Source organism: Myxocyprinus asiaticus, chromosome 41 (genome assembly GCF_019703515.2).
Source record: "Myxocyprinus asiaticus isolate MX2 ecotype Aquarium Trade chromosome 41, UBuf_Myxa_2, whole genome shotgun sequence".
In the NCBI taxonomy this organism is placed as follows: domain Eukaryota; kingdom Metazoa; phylum Chordata; class Actinopteri; order Cypriniformes; family Catostomidae; genus Myxocyprinus; species Myxocyprinus asiaticus.
Window position 1 is genome coordinate 26,013,953 of NC_059384.1, and position 18,399 is coordinate 26,032,351.

Sequence of the window (18,399 nt, forward strand, 5' to 3'; positions counted from 1 at the left end):
ATAATAATTATTATAATACTATAAAAATATATTTAAATAATAATTTCTTAACATTCAAGTTGATTGGGTTTGTATGAATGATTCTGTTTTGACCCTGAGGGAATGGCAGTGTTAGCTGTAATTTTTGATTACATGGTGATAATTCACCTCATTAACATCTGTCACTTCAGAGGAATTAGATAGCTAAATTAGGCAGTCAATTTCTGATTTAATTTAGCCCACCTTAACGCATATAGATTAATGGTTAACACATTAATTTACAATTATATATAAGTAAATTATTTGATAACCAATTATTGATCACTTAAAGTCTTACTGGTTTGCTTTAACTGATTTATTTTGCCATTTTTGGCTGTTCTTTAACTTGCTTAAATTATAGGTGTATAAAATAATATTCTGGGGTGAATACAAATTAAGCTCTATCGGCAGCATAATACATGAATGTACAGCACTGGAATAAACATTTAAATTGTACTATTTATCTTACTGTTTTGAAATTGTATGTAATGCTTAACACTTTCAACTCTCAGGGTGTAAATAAGGTAGCTCCAAAAAACCTTTGTTTTGTTACCAATCATGTCACCTGTAACTGAGTAAAATTATGTGGTGATATAACAAAGCAAAAGTTATAGCATTACAAAAAAATGTATCCTAGTGTTCAAAAATGTCTCCAAGTGTCCAAAAGCCTCTCAAAAGTCCAAACAAATAAAATATAATAATTATACATAAGAACTAATTACACATGCAAACACAGCAATGACTAAAGGTTTGCATAGCATGCATACATGATTTTAGTAAAGAGATTTCACAGAATGAGTTTCATTCTGTGCCATTTGTGCAATGGTGAATTCTCAGGGCCAGCAAAGCCTTCTCTGCTGGCCTAACATGCCTAATAAATAAATATTTTTTCATCCTTTCATTCTTATTCACTTTTTTGCCTCTGTATTTTCAATCGCTTTCAACTCCTAATTAATCTACAAACAGATAGCAAAAAAACTAAAAGTTTATCCAATCAGAATTTATTCCTTGATGCCTACAAGCAAAGCGTGACAGCTGTTTCACAAATCGCATGTCCGAAGCCCAGCTCGTTAAAACCCCGTTAGGCCTTCAGAATTTCTACAGAATCCCTCAACAGTCCAAGTGAATAGGCATCTAAAGTCAGATTGTCAGATTCATCAGCCATTAAATTTTTCTTGGTGGGTGTGGTCTTTAGGATATGTCCCAGTCGAGGCCTTCTAGCTGGCCTTGAGTGACGCAATCATGCTTTAAGTGATGTCCATAGATCTATAGCTGACGAGCTGGCTGTCACTGCAGTTATTGCCGTTGAGAAAGAGATCCTTATGGATTTAAAAACCCGAGATGTAAACATGAAAGGAGGGCTGATTTTCACTTCAAGTGCTTTTTGCATCGTTGTAACAACATCAGGAGTTTTCTAAGTGTAAATTAGGCTGGCTGGAGCATTCAGTGTCAGTTCAAGTTTTGAAATGTAACCATGTACCCTTACGAAACAAATTATTGCAAGCAACGTTTAAATTGCAAATATTATTAGATAGCTTTTTCCTGGTATTAGACCTCCTTGGTTTTGGCTTTCATGCATGAACATGTTTTAAAAATATTAATTGGTATTATTAGTTGACTGCAACGTAATGTATGATGTCCATAGGCATAGGGTGTCTTAAAAATAGTGAAACAGTGTTTTCTTAATAGCACAAATCGCACTGAAGGCCTAGACTTAAAAAGCACAGGTCGCCACTGCATTTGAGTCATCACTGAGTCTGTTTCATTTACTTGGTGCCATCTCTTGGTGGCCATATGTACTTAGAGTGATTGATCACATGACTCTCTGCCCAGATATGGAGGACTATTACCACTGGTTGGAGCAATTTGAACCCAGTCTGATTGGTTTAGTTTTCCATGATGCTACAGCATTTCCGATGACGTCATCTGATCCAGGAAAACGAACGTGTTTGTAGCCAGATAGCAATATGCAAGATAGGCAGATGCTGTGTGCACATTGTGCTTCATGTGGGTTATCTAATGAGCTATGCATCAGATTACTTTGTGTGTGAGCTCGTTTTAAAGAGAATCACCTCCTCTAAGTAACGATATGTGATAGTTTGTTCTGTTTATTTTTCCTGAAGCTATAAGAAAAAACGCAGCAACATCTGTTCACATGAAACATGTATGTCAAAGACATACGTATACTAAGCTATTACTTGCTATATATTTGTCTGTGAGTACTGTGACATGGCTATTTGAAGAGTTTGATGTTTTTACTGAATACAATAATATGTACATTGCAACATTTGTAATAAATTATCAAAACGTAACACTTATGAATTGTCTGCAAATTTCAAAGCACTTGTTCAGTTTTGGTAATAGCCTAATGCCGACATGCATTGTAAATTAGAGCTTCTAAGCTTTAAAACGATACCTATTTTGTGTTGTTCAAGACTGTAGTTATTAACATTTTTTTTTTAAGATTGTGGGGCCACCTGCTCATCGGCACATCTGAGCTTAAAGGTTTAAACATTATGTGTGTTAGCATGAGACTAGTTTGATAAAATCACACTTACCTTGTCTCTTAAAAGTTATATTCAATCTTTCAATTACCATGTATAGCCGGTACACCCTGTAACTTACTGTAACTGACCATGTAACTGACAATACGCGCAAGGATACAAGAAAGGGACGTGATGTAGCAAAATACTGTCTATAGATAGATAGATAGATATACTGTATTTATGTATTGTCAGTAACAGCGTCAGTTATACTGTATATACTGTATAAACTAATGGTGAGTCAAAATAATTTAATGTAGTAACTGATAACATGCTGTTAACAGAGCATAAATTGTAACCCGGAATATTCTTTTAAAATGCTTTGGGTCTGTATTGATGTGTTGGTAAATTGATGTTGGTTTGGTATTTGTGTTTATTTGTGTGTTTATTTCCATGTCTGTTTTTCAGAGATTTTTGTCCGTACCTTCATGTTAACAATATTTAATTAATTGCTATTGCATGCCAACTTTTTACATATGAATAATATAAGTGCAAAATAAATAGCCTATATTACATGGATATTACACTTGTCCTGCTTATTTTACACACCGTTTAATTGTACCTAAAACATGTAGATGGCACCAAAAGTGAAAAAACAAAACAAACAAAAAAACCTGAGTGATCAAGTTGACTTCCATTACCTGCTGACTGCTGAAAGTTTAGACGATTTGTTTCATGCTATTCAAGTAATTCCCTGACCTTCTCCACAGGATTTGATGTGCTTTGAGTTGGCGAATCATAATGCTGCTACACCTGTGTAGTGTAAAGGTTAGTGCTCTTCTTCCATTCGCTCAGACTGAGACTCACTCTTATCATCATCTCATCATCATCCTCACCTTTTAGTCACCTTTTAATCTTCATGACTGACAAAACTCAGAAAAATACATGATGGGTTCTTTCTATTGTACTTCAAAGTGAAACTATTGACTACTACTGGATCTTAAAATTCTTAAAGAAATAGTTATCCCAAAAATGAAAAGTCTATCTTTACTTACCCTTTTGTTGTTATAAACCTTTATTCTTACAGGTTACAAACTGATTCTTTTTTTTTTTTTTTTTTTTGTAATTAACATTTTTTATTGATTCAAAGAAAATAACACAACAGAGAAAAACACAACACATACACACCGAATCAACATTTAACATTTAACTTTTAACCCTCACTAATATCTGCGTAAAGCAGAAGCTTATGTGCCACACCTCCTGCCACCACCCCTGGAAAATCATCGTCCTTATCGCGGCTGCTAATGGTTCCAGGGCAAGACAGAACAATAATGGGGAAAGAGGGCAACCCTGCCGAGTGCCCCAATTCAGAGTAAAATAATCTGAAATTAATCCATGTGTTTGTACCGCTGCTACAGGGTGTCTATAAAGTAACTTAATCCAACCAATAAATGTATTCCCGAACCCATACATTTCCAAAATCTTAAAAAGATAATCCCATTCTTCAATATCAAACGCCTTTTCGACATCAAGTGAGATGGCAGCGACCAGAGACTGATCATTCGCTATTGGCCACATGATATAGATGAAACACCTAATGTTATCAGAAGAGCTGCGGCCCCGAATAAACCCCACCTGATCTATACGTATAAGAGTTGTCATAACTTTTCTTAATCAGTTAGCCAAAATTGTTGACAATATTTTTACATCTAGCTGGATCAGGGAAACTGGATGGTAACATTTACACTCGCTTGGATCTTTGTCCTTTTTAATAATCAGACTGATCCGGGCTTGTGTCATGGTTGGGGGAAGTTTTCCATTCTTTAATGATTCTGTATAAACCTCTAACAAAAATGGAGCAAATTCTGTAGCAAAAGGTCTAAAAAATTCAGTGGCAAAACCATCTGGCCCCAGAGCCTTGCCTGTAGGTAAGGCCTTAATTTCCTCAACAGTTTTTTTGCTCAGTCGTCAATTTAGGGAGTTCTAATGGTTCCACAAATTTTTGAATATCTTCATCAGTAGACGAAGATGTGGAACTATAAAGATCAAGATAGAACTTTTAAAGGCATTATTAATATAAATGGCCAAGGTAAAAATTTCACCACCAGCAGATTTCACTGAGGAATAGTAGAAAAGGACTCTCTCTGCTTTATATATCTATCCAAAAGCTTCCATGCTTTATCCCGAGTAAATATTAGCCAAAAACAATCTTTGTCCCTGAATTTCTGCTAAAACAATAATGATTCTCCCTAATTTATCTTTAATCTGTTTGAGAAATTTGAATTGTAGATGTTTACTTATCAATGCAATGACTCCCCTGCTCTTACTTGAGCCAGCACTAAAGAAAACATGCCCACCCCATATCTTCCCAAATTTCTTAGCTTATTGTGAGAAAAGATGTGTTTCTTGAAGAAACACTATATCACATTTCTTATGCTTAAGAAAAGAAATAACCTTCCTTCTTTCTATGGGGTGCCCCAACCCATTCACATTCCATGTGGAGAAAGATAACCCACTCATATTAAAATCTGACATTTTGATATAATAGAAAAAATAAATTGTGTATCAAAAACAAGATTATACAGACCACATTCCAACATTAGTGCAACAATCAAACCCCGAACTCCCCCCCACCCCCGAACCAAACAAACAGAAAAAAGAAAAATGTGCGCATTAACCCCGTGCACGACAGCGCCAAACGGCATCAATCCCTCTAAACTCAAAAGGACTTCGAGAGCCCCCACGACAACATTGCCATCGGATTGCTCAAGTCCGGTGCTTCTGCACAAATTTTGTGAGGCAAAATTACATAACAGAAAATACTTTGTAAAACAAACCCCAGCCAATAGGCAGAATAAACACAAAGAACGTGTAGATTAATTCACAGAACTGTATTGAAGGTGATATAAAGCCGTTCAGTTTCCTCGGACAGACAAACAAGTGTTCAGTGAGCTGGCTGTTTATGAGTGCAGCAGATGACGTAATCATTCCAATGTCCCGCAAAAATATTCCACAAAACAAACTCCAGCCAACAGGAGGCATAAGCACAAAGAACGAACAGATTCATCCACAACTGTCCCGAAGCAGTGTTATTCCACAAAACAAACTCTAAGCGGAACCAGCACAAAAAGAAACAAAACAGGTGTCCTGGTTCCTCCGATGGTCAAGAGTGTATTGAGCGAGTCAAATTCACTTGGAGGCCGCATAAAAAAATACACCATGACTTAGTCAGTCAACTTTATAAAAGACATCCTTTGTGTGGGCATGTAGATATTTTGCAGCCATCCTTAGTACCCATTCTCCATGCAAAAGTTTCTTGAAGGAGTGTTATTCCACAAAACAAACTCCAGCCTCTAGGTGGAACCAACACAAACAGAAACAAAAAATGGCGCCCAGCTTCCTCAAACAGCCAAGAGTAAATACCGCTGTATTTACTCTTGGCTGTTTGAGGAAGCTGGGCGCCATTTTTTGTTAATCCACTCTGGAGCTACATGAGAAACACCAAATGGCTTACTCACCCATTGTTTCTATGAAGGACAGTGCTTGCTTGGGACACGTAAATACTTTGTGGCCATCCTTAGTATCTATCCTCAGTTTGGCTGGAAACATCAATGCAAAAGCGATCTTCCGTTGATGTAAGAGTTTCTTACATTCCTTGAATCGATTGCGTTTCTCTCGTCGAATTCGCAAAGTCCGGGAACAAGAAAATATTGTGATTCTTCCAAGAAAGCTTTCTTTTGCTCCTCACCTCGCGCAACATGAGATCTTTATTGGATGATCTCAGAAATTTGGCCAGAATTGTTCGGGGCCTGTCCCCCTCAGCAGATCTGTGAGCCGGGACCCTGTGAGCTCACTCGATTTCCAGCTTATGGCCTGTTATGTTGAGCAGACTCAAGAAGAGCTCGTCTGTGAATTTCACCATATCTCAGCCTTCTTCATGCTCAGGAATTCCAACAATCCGTACATTATTTCGTCGGCTCCTATTTTCCAAATCTTCCAGTTTTTCCAAAACGCTTTCCACATTTATTTTGGTCGCTAGCGAATTAGCGGATAATTCCCTTTCCGATGACTCCAGATAATCGATCCGTTTCTCAACATCTGCCACTCTTGTAACCAACTCAGAGAATTTTGTTTCCATCGCCATAATTGATTGACGTATTACAGCATGATCTTCCAAGTCAGCAACAACCTTCGTCAGCATCACAGACATGTTGGACAGCTGACACTGGATTTCTCCCACCGCATCATTCAAACCGAGTCCCTGGACTGCAGGCCCGTCAGAGGTTTCAGCTTGAGCATGTAAGTGTCTTTTAATGTCTCCAGTGCCTGAGGATTTTGACTTCTTTGCCACGTTTACCTCAAAGAACAAATATCTAGCTGGGTGTATCAAATCTCACCGGATTATAACATGAAAATAACTAGCAAAGTGCGCAGCGCTCGCCATTTACATGTCTGCTTCTCGCATGGCGTCACGTGACCCTACAAACCGATTCTTGAACAATTTATTCTTTTGAGACGGTTCTTTAAATCGTTCATGAATCAGACAGATTCAGTTCTCAAGTTCAACTTACTACCTCAATGATCCAGTTGCAGCATGTTGCAAGTTAACAGCTAAATAGGTGGGAAGATCAGACTTAAATTTTAGTCTGTTCCTCAAACCAGAACCCGCGGGGATCTCTGTGCACCGAGCGGACAGAGCGAAAGACCTCTCAGGTAAAAGCAGAGGTGGTGGTGTATGTTTTATGGTCAACAAATCCTGGTGTGATCAGAGGAACATACATTCTATCAAGTCTTTCTGCTCTCCTGATCTGGAATTTCTCATTCTTCTGTGTCGACCATTCTGGCTACTGTGGGAAGTCATAGCAGTCATTATCACTGCTTTGTACATCCTGCCACAAGCTGACACAGACCGGGCACTCAAGGAACTGTATGGGAGTATAAGTGAGCAGGAAACTGCGCACCCTGAGGCCGCATTCATTGTGACCGGAGACTTTAACAAAGCCAATCTCAAATCAATCATACCAAAATACCACCAACAGATCAGTTTCAACACAAGAGGGGTCCGGGTTTTGGACCATTGCTACTCTTCCTTCCGGGATGACTACAAATCCCTCCCCCGCCCACCATTTGGCAAATCAGACCACTCTTCTGTTCTCCTTCTGCCCGCTTACAGGCAGAAACTGAAACAGGAAGCACCCACCCTTAGAATGATCCAGTGCTGGTTGGACCAATCAGATTCTACGCTACAAGACTGTTTTGATCACGTGGACTGGGAGGTGTTCCGGTCCGCCTCTGATGACATCATCGAGGTTTACGCTGATAGTGTAACGTGTTTCATCAGAAAGTGCGTAGAGGACGTTGTTCCGACCAAAACAATACAGATTTACCCCAACCAGAAACAATGGATTAATAGCGATGTTCATGCGGCACTTAATGCGCGGACCTCCGCTTTTAATTCTGGGAACATGGAGGAGCATAAACAAGCTAGTTATGCCCTCCGCAAAACTATCAGAGCAGCAAAACACCAGTACAGGGACAAGATTGAAGGACAGTTCAACACCACCGACTCTAGAAGCATGTGGCAGGGAATTAATATCATCACGGACTACAAAGGGAATAAAAACTCCACCATGAACACCGCTGCCTCTCTCCCGGATGAGCTTAATACTTTTTATGCTCGTTTCGAGGGAAATAACACCGCCCTCACGGAGAGAGCTCTCGCAGCCGAAGCTACAGAGGTTAGTTCACTCTCCGTCTCTGTAGCGGAGATAACCCAATCCTTCCGACGGGTGAATATCCATAAAGCAGCGGGTCCAGACGGCATTCCGGGCTGCGTCATCACAGCGTGCGCGAACCAACTGGCTGATGTTTTTACGGACTTTTCAACCTTTCCCTCTCCTTGTCTGTAGTCCCCACATGCATCAATACGTCCACCATTGTGCCTGTACCAAAGCAATCCAAAATCACTTGCTTAAATGACTGGCGTCCTGTTGCTCTGGCCCCCATCATCAGCAAATGCTTTGAGAGGCTAATCAGAGATTACATCTGCTCTGTGCTGCCTGCTTCACTGGACCCATTGCAGTTTGTTTACCGCAAAAACCGCTCCACTGATTATGCCATTGCATCTACAATACGCACTGCTCTCTCCCACCTGGAAAAAAAGGAACACTTATGTGAGAATGCTGTTTGTAGACTACAGCTCAGCATTCAACACCATAGTGCCCTCCAAGCTTTATGTGAAACTCCGGGCTCTGGGCTTAAACAGCTCGCTGTGCAGCTGGATCCTGGACTTCCTGTCAAGCAGATGCCAGGTGATTAGAATGGTCAGCAACATCTCCTCATCACTGACCCTCAACACTGGAGCCCCGCAGGGCTGTGTTCTCAGCCCACTCTTTTATTCCTTGTACACACATGACTGTGTGGCAACACATAGCACCAATGCCATCATTAAGTTTGCTGATGATACAACGGTGGTAGGTCTGATCACTGACAATGATGAAACAGCCTACAGAGATTAGGTGCACACTCTAACATGCTGGTGTCAGGAGCACAACCTCTCCCTCAACATCAGCAAGACCAAGGAGCTTGTGGTGGATTTCAGGAGAAAAGACAGAGAACACAGCCCCATCACCAGCAATGGAGCACCGGTGGAGAGAGTCAGCAGCTTCAAGTTCCTCGGTGTCCACATCACCGAGGAACTCACATGGTCCGTCCACACTGAGGCCTTTGTGAAGAAGGCTCATCAGCGCCTCTTCTTCCTGAGACGGCTGAGGAAGTTTGGAATGAACCACCACATCCTCACACGGTTCTACACCAACACTGTAGAGAGCATCCTGACTGGGTGCATCACTGCCTGGTACAGCAATAGCACCGCCCACAACCGCAAAGCCCTGCAAAGGTTGGTGCGAACTGCCAGACACATCATCGGAGGTGAGCTTCCCTCCCTCCAGGACATATATACCAGGTGGTGTGTGAAAAAAGCTCGGAGGATCATCAGAGACTCCAGCCACCTGAGCCATGGGCTGCTCTCACTGCTACCATCAGGCAGGAGGTATCGCAGCATCAGGACCCACACCAGCCGACTCCATGACAGCTTCTTCCCCCAAGCAATCAGACTTTTTAACTCTTGATCTCTCATGATCAATATACATCAGCACTGCACTTTATTAATCTTATTATCTCACACCGGACTGTCATAAATTATATTCTCTCTTAACAACACACTGGCAACTAACAATCAACCGACAGCCTGAATGTCAATACAGTACAATACAACCTACTGTATATTTTATATATACTTATATACTATTTTTATTGTATGTGTATTCTATATTATGTGTATGTGTATTCTAAATTGCATGTATTGTATACTGTGCATTGTATATTATTATTATTGTGTTTTGTAATTATGTGTATATTAGATATGTAAATTGTGTTGTGTAAATCTGATGTTTATTGTAAACTGGTATATGTCTCATCACTGTCATGACTGTTATGTTGCTCGGAACTGCACCCAAGACTTTCACCCACTGTTGTGTGACAATAAAAGTGATTTGATTTGAAACAAAGCTATCATAATGTTTTAGAAGACTTAGAATAAAGGGCAGTCGAATGAACTGTGTTTTTTTTAAAAAAAAATTATTTTTGGAGTTTGACCGACACAATAAACTGCCATTAAATGGAAAAGAGCTGCATAAAGATTTCTCCAAATTTGGTGAGTAGTTTTTGGTAAACTGTTTTTTAAATGTTAAACTACAGACAAACACTTCATAGAACTTTCTGTACTGAATAATAGATAGAATAATATTTTCTAATAGAAAAGGAACAGCTGTCGTTCCTGTAGGGACAAAATTTTAGAGGCCATAAGAGAACTGTTTTGTGACTGTTTTGAGTTTTCTTACTTTTTCCAACACTTTCCATCTCCGTTTACTATGGTGGAGCTCCCAGAGGAATTACTGTTTTAAGATTTGTGTCTGTGTCTGTGAGTTCTTGGCAGGCATAGAGAGGGATGTTTAGTGTTTCAGATACTTCAGCACACCTGACTGATAATGTCTGAGCCTTTAGGGCACAACAGGCCAAACCAGAAGACCGAAATGATTACACATCATATCTCTTGCAAAGTTGTGAACTTATATATATCCGTCCCCTACAGCAACAGATGTTGTTGATGGCTCTGTCACTCAAAATAACGACAACATGGAATCAGGCTACACAGAAGTCTAAATAATAGAGAGTTGCACAGGGGCGCCGGAACCGGTGTCCACCCACCACCACACACTTTTAGCCTACACCTCAACTGAACTTTGGCTGACATAAAAATATGCACACTTCTGGCGCACACATTATAAGTAGTACAGCGTGGGAATTGACTGAATAGAAATAACTACTAGCCACTTTGAGTCATTGCTTTCCTGTTCTTGATAGACAACAAAGATCAAACTAATGTCTTTCTGGAGCAACCATTAAGTCTGATAAATTAACTTCAACTAGTGATAGATGTTTTTGAAACGTTTCTTTTTTTTTTTTGGATTTTCTCCCCCTTTTTCCCCCAATTTGGCATGCCCAATTCCCAATGCATCCTAAGTCCTCATGCTGGTGTATTGACTCACCTCAATCTGGGTGGGGGAGGACAAATCTCAGTAGCCTCCGTGTCTGAGACAGTCAATCCGCGCATCTTAACACGTGGCTTGTTGAGCGCGTTACCGTGGAGACCTAGCACGGGTGGAGGCTCACGCTATTCTCCACAGCATCCTCACACAACCCACCATATGCCCCACTGAGAGTGAGAACCACATTATAGTGACCACAAGGAGGTTAACCCAACATGACTCTACCCACCCTAACAACTGGGCCAATTGGTTGCTTAGGAAGCCTGACTGGAGTCACTCAGCACGCCCTGGATTCAAACTTGCGACTCCAGGTGTGCTAGTCAGCGTCTTTAGGTGCTGAGCCACCCAGACCCCCGTTTCTTAAAGCTTCGATACCTTCAAATGCTTTGAAAGTTTTGATAAGTAATTATTTCATTAATTCAGAGCTCTGAAAAGTTTTATTTATACCACCGGTACATATAACAGTATCACACCTAACTCAAAGGAACACTAATCTCACCTAGGGTAACTAAAAAATAAACCCATTTCATAACATAAAACGACATAACATTAAAGGAACTTAAAACATAACTATAACCCCCAGTAACTTTTAAATGTTAATTAATAACACCCCCAAACAGTCCCCAAAACCTGCAAAGACGTACCTCAATAATTATGCAATGACAACAGCCAATAGAAAGTCCTCAAGCATAAACAACAACAGACTTTAAAGTATATTCCTGGAAAGGACTATAATTCAATGTAGTTTTAGCATCTGGTATTAATTTAAATAGCTAAACGTGCTATTTTGCCCTTTGCACTAAGAAAAGTGAAAATATGCAGACGTCTAATCGGTCCATCTAACCACTGATCTACGAAAGCCCCGGAACATGAATAAAACAAGCAAGAAATGAATGAAAATGGATGAGGGCACGCTGGCTAGTTGTCACTGTAATACGCTGTTGTTTGTAGACACGTGTTGAACCATAAGGAGATGTTCCGTTTGTCATGTAAGTAGTTATAACTTGCATGATATGACTTATATGATAGTCATAGAATGACCATTTACTGTTTGCACAATGTTATCAAGCTTATAGATTAAAATAACGATGTTTTAAAACCTATGTCGGTTACATGTTATTCTTCTTTCAAGAGGGAAATTTGTCTTAATCCACAGTAAGACAAGATTGATATCAAAGATCAGTCATAAAGTCAGCAGCATTAGACAAAGTAGGATAATTAACAAATCTTGCTTTGTATCCTATTATTGGGGATGAGGAAATAACTTTATCAGGGCACTGACTGGGATACAAGTCCTGGAGAGCACACTAGTCAACACATGAGCCAAGAGTGTTATGGTAGCACCACAAAATGCATTGGCATGAAGAGTGTGGGATGCATCTCAGTTCAACTCATTATTGTATATAAATAACCATGTAGAAGCTTCTTGGTCAATATCTGATTGTATAATAAATGTTTCACCTCATGTTAGGACCATGTCTAAGTTAGAGTTAAATAGAAGTAATGAGAAGTTAATCATTTTAAAGTTGTGTTGATCAAGCATGTTCATTTCTATTCAAGCTTCCTCATGCTTATTTAACTTTCTTCTTCTGGAATAGGCCATACAGTACTTCTTAAATTACATTCATATTGTATTTATGTCATTGTGATATGTCCACAAACATTGCAAATATCATTGCTGCTTCAGTAACGTGTTTTTAACAAGCCACGTAACTCATAACATCAAAGTGGCACCAAAGTAAAAAATTGGCATGTTCATTGCACTTTTCCGACCTCTTTGAAAACCTTTTTACAATGTTAGATGTTTCAGTTGTTCATTTGCTTGTTTATCATTACAGCTGGCTGAGACTCTCACACACTTTTACGTTTACTTGATCCATTTCCATTTGGGTCAGCTAGTACAGTGGTCTGCTGGGGAAATTAACATATGTGTTGATTCTATGACATAATTACACATAGTGTGCATATCAAAATGAATTTTTTGTAGAACTATGTTCTTCTCAGAATTTAAGGCCGGTTTCACATATCCTCCGTGAGCGAGGCGTGAGCGTTGCATTTTCGTTTCGGCGGCCATGTTAACAAATTACCCCCTTCACATTGCAAGTGTGAGTCACGAGGTGACGCGTCCCAGAAAAGTCCCAGACGCAGCAGTGAGCAGAGTTTTGGTGCTGAGCCTATTTTTGCCGCGTGGCTCACGCTGAGCTCACCGACTCTGGGTGTAGCAGAAAACGAAAACAATCATGAGATTTTAGAAAACATGCAAAAGCAAATAAACAATATTTAAACCAAACCTACTATACACTACAATTAATAGGTCTGCATACAAACAAACACAAAACAACTAAATAAAGGAAAGAATAAATGGAGTGGTGGTGGCGTAGTGGACTAAAGCACTGAACTGGTAGGCAGAAGATTGTTGGTTTGATCCCCATAGCCATCCTTGAGCAAGGCACTTAACTCCAGGTTACTCCAGGGGGATTGTCCCTGTAATAAGGGCACTGAAAGTCGCTTTGGATAAAAGCATCTGCCAAATGCATAAATGTAAATTAATAAACCGTAGGACTTTTGCCCATGTTGTATATATACAGAGACAGTTTAGAAGAGACTGGTATTAAAATTAATGGGAGAAATTGGAATGCCTGCCTTACAGGTAAAAGAGCCAGTCACCTTTTAGATAAAGACATCGTCTGTCAGTCAACTCAAGAACACGAATGTGGATTAGCTGAACCAGCCAGAAAGAAAGCTTCTTTTTTTTCCGTAATCTGAGGTAAAGCAGCACAATTTATGATACTATTGTTGTCATATTTTACTGCTGATTTTAAATATGTTCTTTGATCATAATAATGACCAACCTTTTTGGAAATTTCAGTCTTTCCTCATTCAAGTGGATAGGAGGTGTACTTTTATGCTGCTTGTTTACAGGCCCAGCCTGCCCGAGAGCGTTCCAAAAATGACCGCAGAGTGTACTGACTTGCTTTGAAAGGGGCTTTGATATATTAACCAATCACGACCAAGTACACTGATTAACAAGTGCAAGTGACTGCCCGCCATTGCTGTAAGAACCTAGAAAAGATATACGGCCAATTTGAAAGCCCAAAAACAACGCGTTGCTAACATCCCGCTCACGGAGTATGTGTGAATCCGGCGTAAGACTGCAGCTTCACAGAAATGATCCCTACACTTCCTTGTTATTCATGTCTAAAATACTGTAGTTACATATGCCTCATGAATGGATTTGTAGTTTAATTTGTTTAATTTGTTAAATATTTCAGCTATATAAATATTGAAAATACCTTAGATTCAAATGAATTGAAACTGCATTCATTAAAATTCATTAAAAACCAATGTTTGAAGAACATTTTGCATTCTTTTAAGAATGGGTTTAGGCCTTTAAGCAAAATGTGTATTGATGCATCAATAGACTTGACACTTTTTTGGTAACTCTCATGCCACTGCATATGTTTTTAAAAATCTGGTTATAATATAGTGCATTATAGAAATTGACTGATAAACATAGTACATATATACACTATATAGATAGACTGTTGTGCAGAAGAAGAAATTGTTGGTTAATTCGCCATGCATTTGTTTGAACATATTAATAAACGTATTGGAATAGCATTTTAATTTTAGATTTTAACAAGATAAATTAATATTTTCCCTTTGAAACACATTTATACATATTGAGGCTTTTTAAAACCAAGTCAGAAAAAAACCCCTTCCAGTTACAAGAAAGTACAATATCATGAACTGACATTACTAATGTTCTGCAGAACCTGTACCAAAGCAGGTTCCTGGGCCTTGCGGCGATGGCCTCACCGTCACGGAGCTCCCAGAACCGGCGCCGGTGTAAGGATGGGGCGCGATTCAGCTTCGTTCACCCCAACAACCCCAGCAATGCTCTGGCTCTGCCCCGGTCTACTAGCGATACGGATCTGGTGTCCTTGCAAAGCCGTTCTACCCTAACCATCAGCACTTCCCTCTACTGCATCGGCCAATCAGACAACATCGTCATCTGCTGGGACATTAAAGAGGAAGTGGATGCTGGTGACTGGATTGGCATGTACCGTATTGGTGAGAATATGTAATTTGACTGAATTCATGGTCGAACAATGTGGATTTTTTAATTGTCTTATGCCAATTTCTATAGAGTAGGACGCCAATGACCAACATAATAGCAGTATTCAAGGATACAGCCAAATGTTCAAGACTTGTGAGGTATCAAATGTAAAAGTTTAAAGGTGAAGTGTGTCATTTTTGCTCCACTTGCAGCACCGAACGGAATTGCAAAATGCCGAAAATCAGACAGGTTTCCATTGGTCATTGGCAGGCACAGATGGAATATACGTGCAGAACTCCACAAAATGCCCCACAGATTTGCGCAGAATTGCCACCTCTGTCATTTAAAAAGTTCCACACATCCCCCACCCCTTGCATGTTTGTTTATTAAATATTATATAAAAATGGGTATGTTTTCAGCAACCAATAAGAGCAGTACTCTCACCCACACATTTAAGTATTATTTCTAAGATTTTCTCTCAAAATCAATGCAAAATCTCCCACGCTAGACACTGAAAAACAGTGGAATACAGCACAATGGTCAAAGATGTCCCTCTAGCGTGTGTTTACATAGAAAAACAATTGAAAAACATTTATGTGTGAACAGCCCCTTACTCTTTACCTTTTAGAATCTACAATTGAAAAAAATATATATATTCAACCTGACCAATATATCGGCCTATCACTAGACTGAATACATATACAGCATTTAAAAGAAAAATTAAAATGATCATGAAAAACTGGAATAACCTTTACAGATAGTTTTGCAGTTGAAATGAAGGCAAAAAAGAAAGTGATTTGAAAAAGATGCATTGTAAGTTGTATAAATAGTTTGCCATTTCAGTCAGTAGCTGTATAAAAAAACTGTTCTTGACCCTGGAAAAGCATAGAAAGGCACAAAAAATTGTATTGTTGAATCAATTTTGCTGTTAGTTACTACCTTTTCTTTCTTCGGTTTTAGATGAGGTTCTTTCTGAAAACTTTCTGGACTACAAAAGTCGTGGTGTGAGTGGCTCCCACACAGGGCAGATTGTGTGGAAGATCGATGCCAGCTTGTACTTTATGGAGGGTGAGTATTGCCCTCCTGTTTCTTTCTGTCTTTTGTCTCTTTCTCTCACTCCCAATGCATTCTGTTCCATTAATGTACCTTCCAAAATCAGCCTTGTGGTTTGGATTTTTACTTAAAGGGATAGTTCACCCAAAAATGAAAATTCTCTCATCATTTACACACCCTCATGCCATCCCAGAAGAGTATGACTTTCTTTCTTCTGCTAAACACAAAGATGTTTAGAAGAATATTATAGCTCTGTAGATCCATGCAATGCAATTGAATGGTGACCAAAATTTTTAAGGTCCAAAAATCACATAAAAGCAGCATAAAAGTAATCCATACTACTCCAGTTGTTTAATCCATGTCTTCAGAAGCGATATGATAGGTGTGTGTGAGAAACAGATCAATATTTAAGTCCTTTTTTACGATCAATCCCCACTTGCACATTCTTCTTCATTTATTTTTGGTTATTCGCATTCTTCATGCATATCGCCACCTACTGGGCAGGGAGGAGAATTTATAGTAAAAAAGGACTTAAATAACAACCTTTTTCTCACCCACACCTATCATATTGCTTCTGAAGACATGGATTTAATCACTGGAGTCATATGGATTACTTTTACACTGCCTTTGTGTGTTTTTTGGAACTTCAACATTTTGGTCACCATTCAATTCCATTGTATAGACCTACAGAGCTGAAATATTCTTCTAAAAATCTTTGTATGGCTATGCACGCCGCCATATTGTTTACATGCAATGTGGCATGGGATTCTGAGTTCGCCAGAGAAGCATAGAAGGTTCTAAAAACCTAGCTCTTCCACTTTCCCAGCACCGGAAGTGGTTAGAATGAGTGACTGACTAGTTTGTATATTCTTTGTTTGACGTCAGAAATCATGGCCGCATCGCTGTATCCAATGGTAATGGCTTTAAACTTATTTAGTGATTGTTTGAATGTTTGTAACATAAAAAAAATTCAGATATTGTGATGTTGATAAGATTATTTGAGCAGCTAGTTCATTATGACAACCGCTTTGGTCCCTCTTTTGCTGGTTAACATCAGCACGAATGCAGATCGCACCAGTTTGATCGAATGCCTCTGAGCTTAACATAGTGTAATCACACCGATTTGATCGCACTGTTGGGCCTCGTGTATTCAGATAGAAGACAAAGGCAGGCCTAACAGTCATAAAAACATAACTCAAGCCCCCTCCTAAGTCGTAAATTTTACTGATAAAAATCGCACCAAAATCAAACAAAGGGAGTCCAAAACAGACTACAAATCCATGAAGCCTTGCTCACTAAAGGATCAAGCGCTCAACTCCTATTGGATGAGGCACACAACAGAACGTCCCTCAAACATGACATCATCAGGACTTAAAATAATTCTGAAATGCTTCCAAAGTTGCTTCCAGCGACTTAGTTCACCGAATATGGACGTAGCTTTTGGCTGCTCTCCGGTGCAGCCTCGTGGCATAAGGAAGTAATGTCCGACTTGAAACTGTAGCCATGCAATCTCCATCTCGCTGGACGAGCTGAGATTACTCTGTGTTCAACCGAACACTCTAACGGATCTGAAGGAGACCGCCGAGCAATTCGCATCTTCATCCATTGGCCTACAGAAGTGAAGAGATTAAAGATTTCTCTTCCATCTTCAATCAAGTCGACATTTCTGAGTTCTCCGCCAGCCCGCCGAGAATCAACAGCCGTACCGCCCTCTGAAAATCAACAGCCGTACCGCCCGCCGACAGCGGTTTACGTCTGGGCAGCGATAGAATATTATAGTGTGCTATTCTTGTGTTTCAAGGTTTTTGCTTGTACAGTTTACGGACCGCCATGTCCGCTAATTATTAATACTCAGGGTATTAATTATCACGAATTTGTTTTGCTGTATTGTGGTCCAACCAAATTGGACTGTTGTGCATTTTCGCCATCGCGGGTGAGACAGCAACTGAGTTCATCCATTAAAGAGTCAAATAACAAGGGACTTTTACGAGCCCCGCTCGTAAAACCGCGTCTCTGAGTGATGAACACGGCTGCTTTATCTCCAGCTATCGTGAAATCAGCTTTCAGGCTGTCACTTAATCATCTCTCTCTCTCTCTCTCTCTCACTAACCACACTGTCACACACACACACACACACCTTGTGTTATAGAATTATTTTTATTTCCATATCTAA

The 18,399-nt window shown here is 39.6% G+C and overlaps 1 protein-coding gene across 5 annotated transcripts in view; it reads left to right on the forward strand.

The window, feature by feature from the left end:
- Positions 1-18,399, forward strand: part of LOC127432005 (E3 ubiquitin-protein ligase HECW1-like) — a 160,372-nt gene that overhangs the window by 14,414 nt on the left and 127,559 nt on the right. For 3 of the 5 annotated variants that reach the window (XM_051682727.1, XM_051682730.1, XM_051682731.1), the window contains exons 2-3: positions 14,887-15,187; positions 16,134-16,241. In XM_051682727.1, coding sequence (XP_051538687.1) covers positions 14,887-15,187; positions 16,134-16,241 — 409 coding nt within the window. Of the gene's footprint in view, positions 1-3,271; positions 3,330-14,886; positions 15,188-16,133; positions 16,242-18,399 lie in introns of all 5 variants that reach the window. The other 2 variants (XM_051682728.1, XM_051682729.1) reach the window with 1 other exon arrangement.